The sequence below is a fragment of the Pseudopodoces humilis genome, chromosome 3, assembly GCF_049639895.1.
Source record: "Pseudopodoces humilis isolate 2021_Gansu_Grassland_sample_001 chromosome 3, ASM4963989v1, whole genome shotgun sequence".
Lineage (NCBI taxonomy): Eukaryota > Metazoa > Chordata > Aves > Passeriformes > Paridae > Pseudopodoces > Pseudopodoces humilis.
In genome coordinates, this window is record NC_142202.1 from 9,206,301 (window position 1) to 9,226,400 (window position 20,100).

The following is a 20,100-nucleotide window of genomic DNA, read 5'->3' on the forward strand; positions in this document are numbered from 1 at the left end:
AGACAGGACTGTCAAGACAACAATGCCATTTTATAGTTTTATATGATGACAATGAGGGACCCTCCACGTTGAGTTTTGAGCAGAGGTATTTAATAATCTGCTTTCATCCAGAAATAGCTGATAAGGACTTTAATCTCCCAGGAGCTACAACTCATGACTCAAACACAGTATGCAGCATTACAAGGCTGTGGAATGAACAAGTCTCAAACTACAAAAATACAATAACAGATGCAAATATAGCAGGGGAGGTTGGAACTAGATGATCTTTAAAGTTCCTTCCAACCCAAACCATTCTATTATTCTATGATAATATAAACACAACAGATGCAACAGCAATCTCTATTAATGCTGTATTAGGACCTCAAATGAAGAGAAAAATAATTAAAAATAAAACATCACTCTTGGATTTATTTCTGGCACTACAAATCACATGGTTTTACTCATAAACCCTCTCCTACTGTGCAGAAAGAGAGAATTTATGAATAGTATTTCAGCTCCTTTGACAGACATGCATCTACTTTTAGAGATGATGAAAATGATTTTCCATGAATTTAATGATTTTATATAGAGATGTTATTTGTTCAGGTGTTATAGATATGTTATTTGATCAGATGTTTGTACTTGAGAAAAGTGTAAATGACGTGCTCAATCATTTGGTTATGAAAAATAAAACCTGATCAGGCCAGATCTTTGAAATACATACTAATGCCTTTACACTAGAAAGCAAGTCTGCTTTGCTCCTACAAAATTAGTCTAAATTTGTTCCAGCTCCTTCTGAACTTCAAAAGTAAACTTCTGAGGACAAGTCCCTCACTGCTGACCCTTACTTTACTTCAAACTGAAAGGACAGCTGGCAGGATCATTTAAAGACAATAATATTTCCAACTGAGCATCATGCTATGGCCCCAGCATTTTGAGGAATTCTTTTCAACAGCAATGTGCTGTGTGGCAGGCTGATGACAGTAGTGAGACTATGCTCAGAAGACTCTTTTTGCAACCTCAAGAACAATATTCACACCTAAACCTAAAACTGGATAAAGCCAGTGACAAACATAACCAGGCTATAATCCCAGAAGTGGCACAGAAACCCACCTGGAGCAAGTGGCAAAGGCAGTGGCAAGTGGTGTGATAAGTCCTAAGAGAAAACGATATGGATTTTGCCGTGTGGCTGCAAAATAAATAAGCGGCAGAATGATTCCTCCATGGATGACATGGCCCAGGATAGAGGCGAAGATGTATTTTCCCAGACTGGTCACCAGAAGCACAATATCTTCCATTTCCACAATCTTGCTCCCAACAAGGAACATAATGCCAATAGGTACATACCTGTGGAAATGAAATATTGGTTGTCATTAAGTACAAACAAGAAGCCTTGGAAAACACAACATTTTCCTTCCCGGAGATAACACTCCACTTAAGAATCTGATGCTCCTACTGAAAGGTGGTTCCTTATCCACCACAAGCTCATGATAGCCAAATTTGGAAGGCTTTTCTCTAAGACTCTTGTTTGGTGGATGATAAGCAGCCAAAATTTAAAAGGTTTGCTCACTTATGCTCTCAGAGACACAGCTAGAAGAGTGCCAAAGGAAAGGTGAGTGGGAAGCAGAAATGCTGCCTGGAGCTACCAGGACAAGACACCAGTGGGGAAGGGAGGGAAGGGGAGGGAAGCATTACATCACTGTAGTAGAGAGGTGTGAAAGAGTTGGGTCTTACACATGAAGAAACTCCCAAAGGAGTACAGAGTCAGGTCATCAAAATCACAGACACGCTGGGAGCCAGCTTAGTAGAGGTTAAGAAAAAGCTGTGCACATACCAGAGAGCTCAGCTAAAGGCTGCTGATGCATGTGCCAAAGACAGCAATTAACTCTGCTATTTGCCTAAAAAGGGATAAGTTAAATGATCAGTCTTCCAGAGCTTCCCCCAAGCCAACAACCAGGCACTCACACACATCCATGCCTCCCATCTAGAAACATGCCACGTCAGCATTTGTTTGAGATTTGCTTTGTCAAGAGTACCTGGAGCTGCTCCAGGGGAAGGGCCATCTGCAGGGCCACAGCCACACCTCTGGTCCCAGTAGTGCAGCTGGGATCAGCCCTGAAAAGACTGAACTGCCCTCGAACCAACAGCACAGCAGCTCTAAACAAACTGTGTCAAACACTGCAGGCCCAGGGCCAGCTCCTTCCTAAGTTCTACTGGGATGTTTATGTCCGAGTACCTCTGCTGATGCTGTCCATGCTCCATCCCTTTCTGCTTCTAAGATTAAGAAATACTAGAAGATCACCCAGCTCCCCAAAATCCTGCCCCAGGAAAACATGTGGCTACAAAAGATTTGCCTGTACATCTCAGGAATAAAAAATCCAATGTCCATGCTCAGAGAAGCTGATTTATGGAGTCAGGACAAACTTCAGAAGGTCATGCAAAGGTCTGGAAAGGTGGGAAAGCCTTAAGGCTGCTCAGATCACTCACTTCTTCCAGGCCTGCCTGTCCCTCAGTGTTTCTGCAGCTCCCCTGTTCCATGCAGAGAGCACTTCCCTATGTCCTAGATCCATGTGAGCATCCTCTCTCCTCCCTTGGCCAAATCTCTAGGGAGTCCTGTGGAACATTCTCTACTTAGTCCCTGCAATTCTGCCTTTGAACTGTGTTTCTGAGGACCCTGATTAACCAGATCCAGCTGAGCCCTGTCCTGCACAAGCTGTGAACACTGAATTCCTCCCCTTGAAGAGGGAGGCTGGAGAGGAAAGAACTGAAAGTTGAGACCGAAGTGCTGCTAAGCACAAGAGTGGCTCTTGAACAGGATCAGATATGAGCTCAAGCTGCCTTTGCTCCAGGTAGTATGATTTCACCATTCCAAAGTATCCCTTGGGAAGCACATACAGCTTGACAGATTTTGAATAAATACTGGACTACACAAGAGCCTTAAGGAAGGAAAGAGAACAAGTAAGGGCTTCACTGTTAAGGGTCAGCAGTGGTCCTTATAATCCACAAAATAAAGGATTACATACCAACTGATTGGCTTGAAGTGCTAGCACTGTAATAAGCTGAACACATTAACTGCCTCTTATCAGTATTCAGTGTCCAAGGAATTACACTCAAGAGCAAAAAGCTTAAGCGGCTTGGAGACTGAATTTTTCAATGCCTTATGATAGCAGCTAACACAGAGCTCTGCCTGTGTAAAATCAGGTGTTTTGTTAAAACCCTTCTACTTCTTAGAGAAAGGAAAACAGGAGGAATGAAGAATGCAGAATGAAAGAAGAAAAAAAATACCTCTGCTAAGGTAAACTTACAGCTTTTTCACCAGCTTTGGAAAGGGAGTGAGGAACGTCCTGCTGTTAATTTGTTTGCTAGCTATCTTTATGAATATTTTTTATTTTGCATGTGAGATGTTATTACTGTTGGTTTCACAGGAACAGCCTAATTCAGTACAGCTACCCAAGGACAGCCTTGATACTGCTCTGAGGCCCAGGTTCATCCTACCTGATGGAAAACCCAGCCAGATGGCTGCTCCTACCCCAGCTTAGGCGACTTGAACCACTCTCTAGAGGTTCCTGCCTCCTTCAACTCTGGTTTCTTGCCTAATGATTAAGTCCAGTGTGCTCCAGTTCCTAACAGACTTTTTTTGGCATCAAAAGCTTTGTGGGATTGATAAGAGCAATATTCATCCCATAAACTTTTCTAGACTCCAAGGAATTAAGTGAAATAATGTATTTGCTTATTAATAGGCAGGAGAAAAAAAAAAATCAGCCTTAGGAAATACTGAGTCTTCTTTCCCCTAAATAATCAAAAAGGAGTTCTGGAGAGGACTTACAGGCAACCCTTTTAAGTTTTCCAGCCTGATACCTTAAGCTATCTGTGACTGTCTCATTACAGGGTACAAGCAAGGAGAAAAGACCCCATTGTGTGACACCACAACATTCACTTTTGCTGGGATGAGGGATCTCACAGTAAAAAGCTGGAAGAGAGATAAAATGTGAGTTTTCTGACCTGAGCATAACACTGCAGTGCAGATGCATTTGCAGTCACACACTTACCACATTATCCAGGTAACCAAGACCATTGTTGCCTCATTGAATGAGTTAAAGAAGCGAATCAGATCTTCCCCCTCCTGGCCAAGCTTTTTCAGTGCCACTCCTAAAACCAGAGCAAACAGCACCAGTCCCAGGATGTTCATCCCTTTGATCTCAGTACCGACAGGGATCTGCAGAGACAAAAAAAAGAAGGCTAGTTACATGTGAGAAACAAAATCTAGAGTCACCTCATTTTGTTGCTGTCTGATTGATCTGAAGTCAACAAGCAGAACCTATTTCGGAAAGGAAGAGCTTATTTTGTTGAAGGGAATCAAGGAGATTGGGAGTCTGAAGACAGTTCAGATACAAATCCCCTTAGTTACGAGCTGGCATGGATTCACTGGAAAAGGAAAGGCCTGGTAATACCTGCCCTTGTGCCCTTCAATACAATAATTGTGTTCTCAGTGACCTGAACAAGAAAACTCCCCAGTTTACTCAGGACTTTAGTGCAACGATGATACCAAGGTGAAAACCACAAGAAAATCACCAACATTGTGAAGCAAAAGGAGAGGAGAAAGGCAGGCAAAGGCAAAAAACTGTGGCAACCTACTCCATCTGTCCATGTCAGCTGTGGGAGATGGAGAACAGAAGAGAGATACCTGTTCCCCTTGTCAGAAATTTGTCACTGTCTGGGAAAAGTAAGAGGATAAAAACAGGATCCACCTATTGACAAATAACAGGTCTGCTCTGTTAGTCCTTCATGGTTTGCTTCTCAGAGAAAGCCGGAGCTCTCTTTGGCAGTGTAGTATCATATGAACTGAATGAGTGCTCTTGTGGCTACATAAAAATATAATTGTTTTGACAAACTGGGGTTTTTTCTCTCCAAGTTGGCAGTACAAACACGTCAAATTGTTGTTTTATTTGGAAGAGCTTCTATAACAGATGAAGTTCGTGTACAAGTTTTGGCCTTTTGGCTAGTTTAAGTGGACACTAGCTCAACACTATGAAAGAAAAATACATTCTGAGCTAAAAGTTTGAAATGAATATTGACTAAAGAACTCAGGATACCGATCTGCTAAATCTGATAAAACCAGCCTGCTTAAGATTTATGTTTTTGCTGGAAGTACACTGCTGAACTGGACTGTCTCTCAATGGCAGGTGGAAATAAAGTCCTGCAGGGAAGGGGATAACATGTAAATTACACACAAAAACAGGAAGGTCAAACTGCTGTTATGAGAAGTGTTTACACTTTTTTCATTCACTAGGTAAAAAATAATTAGATATGGAATCTGCAATTTTTTATGGTAGTTGTTTGTTCAGGGCTAAGCTGCCACATCAATATATTTGATTCCTGATTGAAAGAACTGAGAACATGGACAGATATTAAGCATGAGGCACAGTGTATCTCCAGAGGTGTCTGAAGAAATATGCTGTCTCACACACTAACACTTTCCTGTCTGGATAGTTTTGGCTATATTCTGGTTTTTGTGACTGAAAGCTCTAAATTCTTCTGTGGTTAGAAAAGTTAAGACAAAACAAATTACACCCTCCTATTAATTAAACAAACCATCTGTATACATGGGATGTTATTTTATATATAATTTTATACTATGTTCATTTGATACAGGGATAATATGAAAAGTTCAGCTGGAACAGAATTTTACCATAATGGGCCCAAACCATTCCTTAAAAAAAAAAAAAAAAATATCTAAAAACAGTGAATACTCTTTTGTTTTGGTTCCCATTCTTAAAAAAAAAAAAATATAAAACTTTGCTATGGAATAGAAATTCAGGGTTTCAGTGCTGTAAGAGCCCAGCATTCTGACCTGGATGTTGCTGGGAGAGAAACTTTGTACTCTCCAGAATGACAGCACATGGTCTTCTCTCACATTTAGAGAGGTCTCTGTCTCCACCCTGCTCCCAGCACTGTGGTAACTGCTGATGCTGTTCTCCAAGTGCTCACACTCACCAGCACTTCAAGCCTGGATTTCATGATCTGGGGACCCCCTGAGCTCTTGGTGACCAGAAGATGACTGTGTGCTGCTGCCAAAAGCAGTCTCACTATATTCACTGCCATCCTGTCCCCACTTTCGGATCTTGCTCTCCCCTTGCCTCTCTCCCTCCGATTTCTTTGCAACACACAACATTTACCACCACCTCCCCACACTGCAGATGTAGGCAGAAGATGCACCACTTGCCTAGAGTAGTAACTTATTACAAGAAATCTCTCCCTGCAAATCCAGGGGACAATCTGCAGCATTCAGGGAATTCCACCTCGTTGTGACACAATATGGAACGAGTCCAGCAGAAAATCTTCAGCGGAAGATCCTCACAACCCCGGCCTCTAAAACTGGCAGATGCTGAACAGCCTTTTTGTACTCTCACAGAAGAGTGCATCACCCCAAAGGGGCAGCCAAACCAAGCAGCATTGTGGACACCAAACAAAAACAGCTTTAATGAGAACTTTGTTCCTGGACAAACTATGGGACACATTATTGTTTGCCTGAAATTATGCATTCTCTTAAGAAGATTCATGGAGCTCTTCTGGTCCTTGAATCCCTCTGAAGATCCCATTGTTTTTTTGCTCTTGAAACAAAACGCTTATCAAGGAAACAACTGCTGACATTGAACAGTCCCAGTAGTAGGGGGCTGTAAAGAAAATGCAGCCATGTGATGTGAGGAAGAAGAGCAACCACTGGTTTGTGTATTTTTACTCCTGTCCAAAGAGGAACTGAGCACCCCCAGGCTCCCTGTGCTGCAGATGGTAAAGTGAGATAGTGTGTGCCCCAGGAAGTCTAGCTGCCAGAGAGAGAGAGGATGTAGCCATAAAAGCTGGGTAAACATGAGGTGAGCATGTGAAACAACAAAAAAGGACATGGCTGAGCAAACAACTACGTGTCCCACTATTCATTTCATCAGTGAGAGAAGACAGGGCCTATTAACCAATGGGGGGAAAAAATATAATAATGGAAAATTTTATTCTACACTATTTGTACGGAAAGTTGAAGGAAAATATTTCTCCAATCAGATATTCTGCTGATGAAAGAAAAAAGTAGATAGGAATATGATCTTATTCCCCTGGAAGCAAACTTCTGTCACTATGATATCCAAAAATCACACTTTTCTTTCCAAACTTAATCCTCATCTATCCATAAATACTATGGTCAGACCAGTACTGAAACTGAGCTAACAAAACTGAGAATGATGCTCTCTTTTTATTTGGTCTGTTCTTCCCCAGAGACATTAGGGCGTCTTCTGGAATTAAAGAAGCTCAGTGTGGTTTTGCTCCAACAACTTAAAAAAGGTTTTGGAAAAGTAATAGTAGAAATAACCTTTACATCATCACAACTCTTGGCAAAAACAGACACCAATGGCAAATTCAGAATATTTTTTCTGATGTTACATCAAACAAGAGACTGATAAGCAGGAAAAAGAGGAAAAATGAAAAAATGATGTTGCATTTTAAAGGGCCAAAGGATGCATTCTTATCTCTTACGGAAAAGTGATGTTGTTGAACAAGCATCAAAAAAAGTACTTGACAGCCAGCACTCTATCCAATGGATATGGTTAGCCTTAATCTGTGCTTGGTCGTTACAGAGCCCACATCAAACTTGAGAGTGAATATAAATAAAAGATTTACTCTCCTTTCACTTACCCTTGCTTAAATGTCAAATAACTCTGCACTCTGCAACAAGCACACAAATCTAAGGGCACGTTGCTACAGCCTTTCATACCGAATGTGTTTCACAGCAGGAAGCTGCAGGGCCATGCCCTGCCCGAGGGCACAGAGAGAGAAAGTGCTCTTTTGGGATTCTGCAGTCACTGACTGCATCCCTGTCACACAGGGTGACTACGGATCTGGGCTAATGCCATCCAACAGGCACGGGCAGGGGGAGCTGCCTCCTTCCCCAGTGGAGCTGCTCACCCTGTGATGCCAGGCTCTCAAGCCAGGCATAGCCTTTTCCCCTGCTCAGTTCCTGTGTCATCCCAGTCACCTGTCACCCCATCCCCAGGGTAGGTGAAAGTTCAGCCCAGGGCTGGAAGCAGAGTTCACAAACACTGTTCTGCATCACCTGCTCACACACCACGCATGGGGAGGAAAGGTAATGAAGCCAATGCTTCCTGTGCTCTGGGATAGGCTCCAGAGTCCCTCTGGGTGAGCATAAACTGCTTTTTACTTGATGGTTTTACAAACTGGTGGGCAAATCCCAGCTGAGCCCTTCTATGTCAAATGCAAACATTACAAGTCTCTTGCCCTGGGGGACTTCAAATCACATTAAAAATGTACTAACCCAGCATCTGATACTGATGTATCAGCCAGAATGATACATTTGTTACTGCTTAAAACAAAATTTCAGCAATGAGAAAAAAATTCTCAACCCAACAAATCTCTTTTTTATTTTTATAAAGAGCCTTGGGTAGAGGGAAAAAACTCATTCTCTCCAAACTCTTAATGAAGAATAAGGTTTAAGGGACATACCCAGCCAGCCTGATTGCTATTTAGTTCCAAGTCTACAGAAAGTTATTTGGAAACATCAGGCAGACTGTTTAGATCAAGTGAGACCAGGTCTAAGAAGGCATGACCTTAAAAAATAAATTGTCATGGGTCACATCAGTTGAGCTCAGCTCTCCACCACAGCTTTCTCATTCAGCCTGTGCGTGTCTCAGTTCTAGGCAAAGAAAAGTACTTGTTTCTTTCCCAAGAGTGCTGGAAAGAATTAAAGGCTGTGAATCAGCCTTAATATTTGTTGTCAGTCAAATATTACTGACAACAATTTTTTTAAAAACCTAAGAAGTGACCTTACCTTTTCCCATGTGGCATTTCCAGAGGTAGTGTTCCTGAGCAGCATCTTATAGTCTGTCGCATACTGCAAGTAAGGAAAAAAACACAACTAAACAAAAATGGTGAGGCAGGCATTAAAATTGTCAGCAAAACATCTAAAATCTAGGGCAACAGTTTACTTTGATAAATAAACTAGGCATCTCAAAAAAGCAGGGCACCTCTTTGGGCTTGTTTTCTTTAACTATAATATGAGGGGAGGAAAAGCTTCTCGTCTTTCTCAATTCCCTGTGACAACAGCAGCACAGAGGAAAAGAGGACTGCTTTATTTCATCCCTGAACACACACAACCCTGACACTAGAAGCATCACAAAATATCCTTTTCATAGTATTATTCTTGTACTGCTTCTGTTTTTACCCATGGAATATTGACTTGTACTGTATTATATATTCATGCAAAATGGAACTTGATTTTAAGAGTTTACCCTTGGTTTTGATACAAAAGCAAACCCACAGAACAAAAAGCTATTATTCTGCTCCTGTATCATAAAGAATCACTCTGCTCCATGACATTATTCTCAACACTCTCTATCCTGACATTTAAAATTAGCATTTAGAACTAAATCAAAATACACATACATATATACATATACATACATACATACATATACATACATACATATATATATCTATATATATATATATACATAAAAACAGCTCCTATCCATAATTTTAAGCCACACTGTGCTCTGGTGGCAGCTATCATCCCACCACACATAGTCTGTTGGAAGAGAAACAGGGCTGAGAAATTAATCCAGCAGGGGATACAATGGAAACTACTGAATAAAACCATCAGGCAACAGGTAATGCTTACACACATGGGAACCTAGAGGTCTTCAGCCTTGTCTGTTCTGAGCCCAGCTCTAAACTACATAGCCAAAGGATTCCCAGCTAGCTCCTGCAAAATGGTTAGCAGCCTGGCACAAAGCAGGATTGCCACTGCTGCCCAACATGGCACCCAAAGTTTAAAGAATATTTTTGGTGAAGGTAGAAAAGATGGGCTTTGAATATGCTTTTTTTTGAGGAATATTTTTCAAATAATTTGCCATGGAAGAAGTATGTCTGACTATATAATGTGCTTTTATAAACCCTACCTTCTATAAGTAAATTAACTTCTGGTATTTTCTACACCATCTTTCTAGTCCTCTTCCAATGAAAGAGCCTATACATTGTAGCTCATGTCCAACATCCACACAGATCTTACCGTTTCGAAAGCTGCAGCAACAAGATTTGCAGGAAACAGGTTTCTGTAAAAGACAAACAAGAAAATTAAATATGTCATGGAGAACTTCTTAAATGAATGCACCAATTTATCTTACTCTCAGAAACAGCATTTCATTTTCATGGGCAGGCACACTGGCACTGCTCAGGTGTGCAGCACGGAAGCTACATGGAGCTTGCTCGGTGTCCAGAGGTGTGGATGCCATCTTCCTCAGCTCACATGAAAGAGATGACAGATGCTTGCTACCACACCTAACCTTTTGGGCAGGGCCACCAGAGGCAATCACACACAATGCTGGTTAAACATCAGCCCTGTGGCTACAGAAACTGGCTCAGCCACACCAGCTGCAGCACCAGCTCATGGCCTCTTAGTGTCAGTCAGGTTTTTAACACTGCTCATGTGATTACACTTCGCTCACAGCATCAACATGAAGGACAATCCAATCAGCAAAATCCACTTATGAGAATGGCTTAACCCTTCAACGCAGCAAGGCCAGCTTCCCTGATCACCAAGGCAGAGAACAATATCACAGGCCAGACTTCTCTATAAGGGCTTACACAACACAGATGGAAAGTACAGGCAACTCCTATGGAACATCTGAATCCAGAGGTGCCTTCACACAGAAATGCCAATCTAGCATCAGATTAGTGCAGAGAGGACAGCATGTAATGTAAAGTGATGTACACTCTTTCTGACCATCCCGTATGTATCTGCATACAGGATGCAGACAGGAAATTCAAGGGCATTCTTCCAAGCTTCTTGTCGTATTTTATAGTTGGTTTTAATGCTATAATTCCTTCTTCCCCTTATGGGCAAAGGGCACGTGTTTCCCCAGCCAAACGACCACTCTTGGTTTTCTGTGTCAGAAAGGAAAATAGGAATAAAAGCTTATCTCTGGGGTCATGGCAGGACCCCAATTGGCAAGGGCAGGAACATGATGGGTATGAGCTGAAAATACTGCCAGTAGAAGGCATCCCAGAGGCACAAGAACTCTTATGGCACGGAAACAGAAGACCTTAGCCAGAGCCAGTTAATTGTGGTAAAAAAACATTTGGATAGCTGCTCCCCATCCTTTGCTCTTTGCACTGCTCCTAGGAAGCTGCAGCTCCCTCCAGGCTGTGCCCTGCTAACTTGCCCCTATTTTTGCTGTAGCTACCCAGACATTAAACCAGGCTGTGGTCATTCCACGAATGGCATGGAATGTGCAAATCCAAACCAGAACAAGAAAAGGAGCAGCAGAGTCAAATCTTTGAAAGCAAGAAGGAGATTAAAATATGGCCCAGATAAGGACTTTGGTCTATTTGGTTGCATGGTTCTGTTCTCCTGCCATACAGGGAGTCTTCCCATAGCCTTGACAGCAACTGTAAAGGACATGGAACTTCATCAAACACCTATCTGCTGTGAAATACCTCAGCCCCTCTCTCTCTCTCTCTGTGATGCACTACAAGTGTATTAGGAGGATTGCTGCAAAAATAATTTATCTTCTGGAGTCTACATTCCACCAAGCATTAAAGAAACAGCAACTTTTTCTCCTCTAAAGCTGACAATACAGCTGTCTGTCTGAAAGCAGGAGAGTGAGCTCTCACTCAGCAAAGACGCCAAAGAATTGGTCAAATAAGATCAATGGAACAGCTAACGCACATCAGTTCTTGCACAGCTGGAACTCTCTGGTGGATAAAAACCTTGAGTCAAGTAAAAGCAAACTTGCTTTTATCAGGAGTAAAATATCACATATACAAATGGGCTCATGCTGTTGGGAAAAGAAGGATATTTCTTTTCATAGCAGGATGATTACTTTTTTAAAAAAAGAACCGACTGGACTTTGAAGAAGTAAAGAGATGAAAAAAGACTGAAAACCAACCAGAAATCAGTTCTTTTTTTTTTTCTTTATATCAGCTTTTCCATCCTGATGAAAACAAAACCAAAGGAAGCAATCCTAAAGCCTAAACAACATGGTTCTCCAATGTTTAAATGTGGCCAGGAAACCAAACCCTCCATAATTTGCACAGTATGTCAGGCATGGGCCTCAGTAACTAAACATTAACTTATCTCCAAGCATATACTTAAAGCACATAGCTAAGCGATGCCAGCAACCCTATTACATCAGGACAAGGGACAGGTTCTTACTTCCAAGTGTGAATAATACTAAAAAAGAACCTAGAGTAGACACTTTGCTTTATTCCTCCAACACCAGTCTTGAGACTTGAAACACCAGCACTGACTTGAGAATTTGCCAAGTAAAAAATCTGCATCTTAAGCAGCTCAGAAAAGAGTTGTATGTTCTGTTCAATCCAACTTCTAAGTACACCTGACTGCAAAATACCAAAACCACATAACATAATGTTTTGCTTCTCTGTTTCAAATCCCAAAGCTTAAGACCAAAATGTGTCGGGTCATAAAAAGCAATCTACAAATACATGGCTTATCTTAGAGGCACAAGGTCTGCACAGACTACACTTATGCTCACCTAAGATCAGTCAGCATGTGAATTAAATTCAACTTTAATTACAGGTGGGTTAGATCACAAGTTCTTGCCTTTGGATGGAATTGTGCAAGAACACCACTGCAGCGCCTAAAAAATGGGGCAAGATGCTGCATGCTTCAGGGAGAGATAAAAGCTGGCTGGTGATCCGCCTGGGCTCATCGTGGATTTGTGCCTGCAGGGTTTGCTCCTCACGCCTGGTGAGGTGAAGCTCACCCACCACAGAAATAGTTCTGTCCCTGTGAGCAGAGGAGCTCACAGGGGAAGTGTGGACATCCCTCCTGTGAGGGTGAACCAACAAACAGGAAAGCTGATGAGCTGGGTAATTGGGCATGCAAATCTGGGTGTCTGCCAGTTGGTTTTTCTGCGAAGACCAAAGGTTTAGAAGGTTTTTGTGCTTTGAAAGCCTCTATCAAATGTGAATGTGGAGTTGAGGGAAATCACCCTGGTTGTATGGCTGGATTGTTGACTGTTTTTGATGGCCCCATGCCCCTTGCCAGAGAACACGGCTGCCTTTCTGAAGCAGATGTGGATTATCACAGGAACACGGCGCTGGCCAAACCCTGGGTCTGGGTGATAAGGGGCCAGCACAGCAGTGTGGGATCAGACAGCCTTGGCCCCAAATGCAGGGACACAAAACTCACTGCATGTGGCACTAACGAGCCAGGCCAGTAACACACCACAGCAGGGGGACAGATGTGCTGCCTGTACCCCAGGTGCTCCACTGCGGCCAGCACCTCACTCCACACACACAGAGACCCCAATTCCTTTGTGCCGTAAAAGTGAGGTAGGTGGCACAGAGAGACTTTATTCCCCTTACCAAGCACCAGGCAGGAAAGCCTCTCTCTGCCTGCTGCAAGCTGCACAGACAGCCCCAAAAAAAAAGCCCTATCAGAAATCCATCAGACAGCTGCCAAGGGGGACAGCTGTGTCCTGGGGCTGAAGTAACAGCTGGACTGAGCCAGGAAACCTCCATGTAACTGCACAACACAAAGGGTGAGAAAGCACTCTTCTCAGATCCTCTTAAAATTGGAACAAGAAAGTAGCAGCACCAAGTGCAGGTGTTACAGGGTGTATTTCCTGCTTGAATACTGCGCTCATCACACCATCTCCCCATGCACAGCTGGATAAATGCACCTTTCTTCCTGTGAAATGCTGCTCCTTCCAGTCAAAAATGGACCATTACTCCCCAGGAAGACCCCACTGTATTTCTGCTGTAATAGAAATCTTAATTTAGCTGCAACATCCACTCTTTGGAATCCCAGACAACTAAGAGAACCTGGAGCCGACAAAGGGAGAAAAGTGGGGCTGTAATTCTCTTCCCTTTCCATTTTGATATTATGGTCAAATTGCTCTCTTCTTTACAGGCCTGTATCTTTCCATCAGCAGGATGAAGATTACACAGGAACTCCTCCATTGTATGTGTAAGGGATTATTTTTAATAACTGTTTTTAAATGATTCGTTTGCTAGAGCTCTGCAAACAACTTTGCTCTGGCAGCAAAAGCATGAAGGGAAATCCAGGCAAATGGAATGAAACCCTAAAATACTATGCATTCCTCTTGCATTGCTTCTTACAAAAAGGTTCCACTTCTGAGGCCAAAGACTTTGCTATTGAAAAACACACTTTTTTGAGAAAACCAACACAGAATATTTTTCTGTAGACTATCTCCAGTTCTCAGGGCTTTTTTCCAATTGTACAAGTCTACTCGCAGCAACTTTATTGCTGTCTGTGGCAAAATGCCAGAGCCCAGTTAGAATTCCTCCAGCACCTTCATTTTTTTTTCTGTCCCAAGATTTTCATTCAGTATCACACAGCAATTTTCCTCATCTGATTTTTCATATGTGGATGCACAACACATGCCCTGCTCATACTCATATTTGTGAGTGTGTGCATTTGTTTTAACTCAGAGAAACTTGAAAATGTGTTTACTTATAGCAGATATTTGATACTTTTTTTGCCTTAATGGTCCAGTCTGTATTTTTGATTCTTGGAAAATAAAACCTAACTGGAAGGAGTCAGTAGTAAAAGGCAACAAATATAAGGAACAAATGGAAGGAGCAGAAATGTTCACAGGCTTACTTAAAAAGCCCTGCCAGAGAGTGCAGGCACATGAATGAAAGCACTGAGCTCTTCCTACAAAACTCAGTCAGAAACCCCTGTAGTTTGAGAGAGATTCCAGACTCAGAAAGTGACACAAGCAAAGCAGGACAGTTACTTCACTTTAAGAACTAGCCATCAGCTTCAAACCAAGGGGTCAGCCTGTCTCTTGGCCTAACTGCAGCCATTGCCTGGACGCTTTTTATTCTATTTATGAATTCAAAGGCAGCATCTCCCCCTCCTCTTCTAACAGTCACATTTTATTGGTTTTCCACATTGGGATTTCAGAGACGGCTTTCATGTTTGCTGGTTTGGGATGACTCACTGGGAAGACCAAGGCTGTAAGGAACAAGTGCTACTGGAGCAACTAGTGCCCAGGAGAGGGTCACTGCCTGAGTGGCCCACTCTGGCCACCTGCTCTGCAGCCCAGACAGCAAAACACGACTGATGCTTCTCCCTGTGCTCATGTCTGCCTTCCCTACAGCTCTGAAGACATTTGGCGCAAAGGCATGAGCTTGCTGTGGGTGCTCCTTTTGGCAGCTCAGCTGCTAACATCTGACAGAGAGACAGAGAGGGCATTGAGAAGCAATGAAATTTAAACAGCTTTTGCAGACTTGCCTGGCAAACTGGGAAACCCTGACCTTACTGCTTGGGGCAGACGTGTGGACCTCTGTGCACTCTTCCTACAAAAAAAAAGGGGGGATTACTTCCTTACCTTCCTGGACTCTTATAGCTAAGGTTGGATTAAAAACAGAATTCCCTTCCCCATAGCAAATTCCACAGTTGCAAAACATGTTTTCATCCCAAAACTGGGCAAAGAAAGCCTGTTTCAGATCCCTTTTTCCACTAAAAATAAATTGTAAAATACTCTGTTGAAGTGTTCCTTTTTTGATGAGTGAGATTTTCTGCTTAAGTCCTTTTGACCTCACTGAAACGATCACCCACTGACAGAAATTTTGGCAGGATCAATAGGCTCCTGTGAAAACTGTTCAATTTTGTTGAATCAGCAAATATAAATCAGAGCTAGAACAAAACTCTGACCTTACCGAAACATTCAGTTGTGACAATTGCCCATCAAAAGTGTTAACAAATCAATAGATTCTTGCAAAACACTTCATCCTGCTGTTTCAACAGCACTCCAACAAGCTGCAGATGGGCTGTGTGAGCAGGTGGTTGGAGTCCCAACCTTGGGACTCCCTCTCCCTGGTTACATGCTGGGCACAAGCAGAGCCAAGCTGGCTCTCTAAACTGTCACCTTCTCAGGTGGTGGCTGAGCTCCAGAGCCCACCACATCCCAGCCAGCCCCTTCCTCCAGCTGCCAACCACTTCACAATCAAGCTTATGAGCTCTCTTTATCACTTTATCTTCTCCCTCAAATAAACGAGTAAGGGAAAAACCCAGAAATTCTAAAATTTCCCTTCACTCCCCTCATCTTCTGCCAACAGATTTAAGGAATTCTAAGATCCTGCCTTGAGTTCAGGGAACACCCCACTTTCTAGGTGCTTTTATTACAGTTATTTTACTTGTGGAAGTAGCTGTGAACTCTTGATTCCCTCCCATGATCACTGCCTTTGGCCATGCTCCTCTTTAGGAAGCTCCAAGGAGCTGCCCACATGACAGATTTGAGATGAGATGAGCCATCAGCATCCATGCTGCAGGGATTAAAAGCACCTTATGACATCTCTGTTGTCCCCACCCCATGTCCTGGGGGAGAGGACAGCATGCCTAAACCCTGACTAGACATGCTCAAGGCTCACTTGCCTCTAGCACTTGCCAGAAGGAAAACCAGGAGGGTGCTCCAGCACCTCCAGCCAGACAAATCAGACCTTGAGGTTATGGTGGATGGACAAAATAAAATAGACAGCCTCTGGGTTCACCAGTGAGTCATCATTCATTTGATACCAAAGCCCAAGATAAATCTTTTTCCCAGAAGTCGTTTCTCCATGCCTAGACACCTGTTTGTGGGGAAGCTTTAGACTTCAAAAAGGAAAACCAAGAAGTAAGCTGGCCTCCAGACATCACTGTGACAATGAAAAGCAACATCTTTGGTCATTACCTAATAGACTTCCTAAAGACAGAAGTGATCTGCAGAACCAAACAGTGACACACAGCTGTGATTTCCTCTGCTGTTTCTTCCTTGGGTCATGTTTTACATTGGTCTTCAGTGCTCTAGGAGCACTCAGTTTACCCATTTGCAACTCATTTTTACCTTTCCTCTGAAACCAAGCAGCAGCGAATCCTTGAAGGACACAGCCTTGTGCCACAACTGAAACAGTTTTCTTGCATCTAATAGAAAGTTTCATGGCCAAAGGAGACAAAAGGAGAAGCACAGAGCAGGATGCTGCAAGACCCACCCATGCAAAGATCAATCATTTTAACCCTCCAGGCCCTATAGAATCAAGGCTTTGTTATCTCAAGATGAGGTTACTCCACTAACTAAGTTCCATCACAGCAGGGACCAAGTTCAGCGCTCAAACCAAAACACCCACGTTTATGAGAATGGTTAAAAAAATAACATTACACGGCAGAGAGAGAGAGAGAGAGCGCGCTTATTTCCTGAAAATCACATACTCTCTCCATCCCTCAGTCTGCCAGGGATTTGTGCTAAGACTGAAAGTTTTAGTGATGGCTGATTGTCCAAACACAACTTTTCTGGACTGGATTTCACTGTCACTGCTGTAACAACTTGACTGCTCAACAGTGTGGCTGCAACAGCACTCCCCTGGGGTTCCGAGAAAAATCTGTATTCACAGCGCCCCATAAGTGCAGTGGGGAAAAGTTCCTGTCTCCTCATCTCCTTGAAGGAAATTCCTTTGCAACCCACCATGCTTTACCCAAGTCTCATGATTATGAGCCCTACTTTGGAATTAGGGACTCAATCCTATCGCCATCATAACCCCTTTGAAGATAAACTCTACACCTGCATTCACAAAGCAGACCAAGAAACAGCTGTCTGCTCTGAACTTTAGATATTACCCAGAGCCTGAAGCTCACTGGAACACCCCTGGCCTGTTCCTCAACTCCTACTCCATGCTGCCAGGTGACACAGGGATGTAACACCAGGTACAGCAGCCACGCCAGAATGCGCTGGGACAGCCACCACTACAGACATTTTCCCAGCTCTCCCAGGTGTGCCTACTCCTTTTTTTTTGCAATTTTCCTTCACCTCCCTCCCCTCCATTCAACAACATATCACCACCACAGCCAGACTACCTACTCCCATCGTCCTGCTATTCCTTCTTAACATGCTGTCAGGAATTGCTGGTCCTTAAGAAAGGTCTTTAATTGTTAGTTAAGAGAGAGAGAGGTGAGCTGAGGACACTAAGTACATGACTGCCAGTGGAACAAACCAGACTTACTTTCTGTCCAAAGGGAACATACTTGTCTCAGGGGGAGAAAAGGACATTAACCCGAATTTGTAAATACAGTTCTGGATTTGGGGTAGTTTTTTTTTTTTAAAAAAAAGTCTTTTTATCTCTGTTGCCACATCCACTTATCCAGACAAAAACGCAAAAGAGTATCTCAGCTGAAAAACTGGACTGATAACAGCAAAGCAAACAATCAAAATAAAAACAAACAAACAAACAAACAAACCCACTCAGCTTTGTAACTACCAGGATATCCACTATCAACTCAACTTTCTCAGCTACTTTGCTGTGACACAGGTCACCTCCCTTATTCTTGTGTTTGTACCTGGGTACAAAGCACAAGGAAATGCAGTTGGAAGCCCAATACTCATAGCACCATCTGGATGCTTGCCTCGTTTCTCTGTGTGCTCCTATCTTATTAAAAAAGCCAGACAGATCTCAACAAGACATGGACTTTGAGGAAAAACAGAAAAGGTGAAGTCTGCTACTTGGCAAGGACGAGTAAAGATACACAAAAACACTATCATCTGATTAGAAGTGGAAGCCTTGTTTGATAGATTTTGATAATGCAAGTCTTGTCTTTGCAAGATGCAGAGGTAGGATAGGAAGCTCACAAACCCACAGAGCATCCTCACACTGGACGATTCCTCCATGGAATTACAGGGCTGTGTTTCCTCTCCCACTTCTATGGGAGGACACTCAAAGGGTCAGAAAGGCATTTGGGTGAGGAGACTGAGTAAAATGTTGGAGAATTAAAGAAAAAGGTGTGTGTGAGGGATGAGAAGAGCTGCCCAACCCTGCCCTGCCTGCAGGAGACAGGCAACAACAGGTAGCAGGGCAGGGGAAGGAGCCAGGCAAAGCCTGCCCTGCAGCCAGCACCCAGGAGCTGCTCTCCCTCCAGGCGGAACCAAAAACGGGCCTGGGCACCCAGAATTCTGAGCAAGCCTCGACTCATCCTTGCAGCCACCGAGGCAAACGAAAAACAAAACGGGGAGAAGCAGATCACCATGCAGCCCTACACCTGACCGGGCTGCGGGTACTTGGGCAGAGAGCCGTGCTTCTGGAGAAGCCAGGATTAGGATGAGAAGGATAGCAAGATAAAGGAGATAAAGAAGGATATTGAGAAGGAGAAAAATGAGGGGAAGGTGCAGGAGGATGAGAAGATGCAGGAGGATAAGAAGATGAAGGAGGCTGAGAAGGGGGAGGAGGGCTTCCCGGCTGCAGCGTGCAACACTGCCGGGTCTGTCATCATCCTCCAGCAGCGGGAGGGCGGGGGAAGGAGGGGAGCGGAGCGGCCTCACCTGATGAGGTCGAGGAAGGAGTCCACCGTTTCCTTGCTGGGGGGCAGCGCGCCCGACAGCCCCAGCTGGGTGTTGAGCGCGGAGGCACCGGCGCCGGGACGGATGATGAAGCCGAGGGCTACGGCGAGGCCGGAGGCGAGCAGCGTGGTGCCCAGGAAATAGGCGAGCGCGATGCCACCCAGGCGGCCGAGCGAGCGGGTGTCCAGGCTGGCGGCGCCCGACACCAGGCTGCAGAAGACGAGCGGCAGGATCACCATGCGCAGCATCCGCAGCAGCAGCTCCCCGGGGAAGGCCAGGTAGGAGATCTGCGCCGGGCTCAGCGCCGCGCCGCGCACGGCGGCCCCCAGCGCCACGCCGGCCACCACCCCCGACACCGTCAGCAGCACCAGCGCGTTCCGCCGCAGGAACCCACGGCAGCCCCGCAGCTGGGCCCCGCCGCCCTGCCGCTCCTCCGCCGCCGGGCCCTCGGCGTGGCCGTTCCGGCCGTGGCCCGCCTTGCCCTCACCCGCCGCCGCCTCCTCCATGCTGCGCTGAACGGCGGCTCCGCGTGTGCCGTTATCGTGCGGCGCTCCAGGCACGGACTGAGCGGCCGCCCCGCCCCGCCCCGGCCCGGGAGCGGTGCCGGCCCCGCCCGGGGGAGGGAGCACCGTGCCCCCGGCCCGCCTCCATTCCCCGCCGGCGGGCCCGGGTTGGCTCCGCGCCATCACCGCCCTCAGGGCCCGCACTGCCCTCGCGGCCCGCGCCTGGGCGCTGTCAGGCCCTGCAGTGCCGCGGAGGCCTCGCC

General features: G+C 44.6%; 1 protein-coding gene across 2 annotated transcripts in view; it reads right to left on the minus strand.

The window, feature by feature from the left end:
- The window catches only part of SLC1A4 (solute carrier family 1 member 4), a 33,565-nt gene extending 13,725 nt beyond the window's left edge, over nt 1-19,840 (minus strand). Inside the window, exons 1-5 of one of the 2 annotated variants that reach the window (XM_005525405.3) lie at nt 19,317-19,840; nt 10,049-10,091; nt 8,810-8,872; nt 4,029-4,195; nt 1,093-1,326 (exon numbers count right to left, since the gene is read on the minus strand). In XM_005525405.3, the coding sequence (XP_005525462.3) occupies nt 1,093-1,326; nt 4,029-4,195; nt 8,810-8,872; nt 10,049-10,091; nt 19,317-19,840 (1,031 nt within the window). Of the gene's footprint in view, nt 1-1,092; nt 1,327-4,028; nt 4,196-8,809; nt 8,873-10,048; nt 10,092-10,163; nt 10,181-19,316 lie in introns of those variants that run through there. The other variant, XM_088052544.1, reaches the window with a different exon arrangement.
- Between the last annotated feature and the right edge of the window lie 260 nt (nt 19,841-20,100).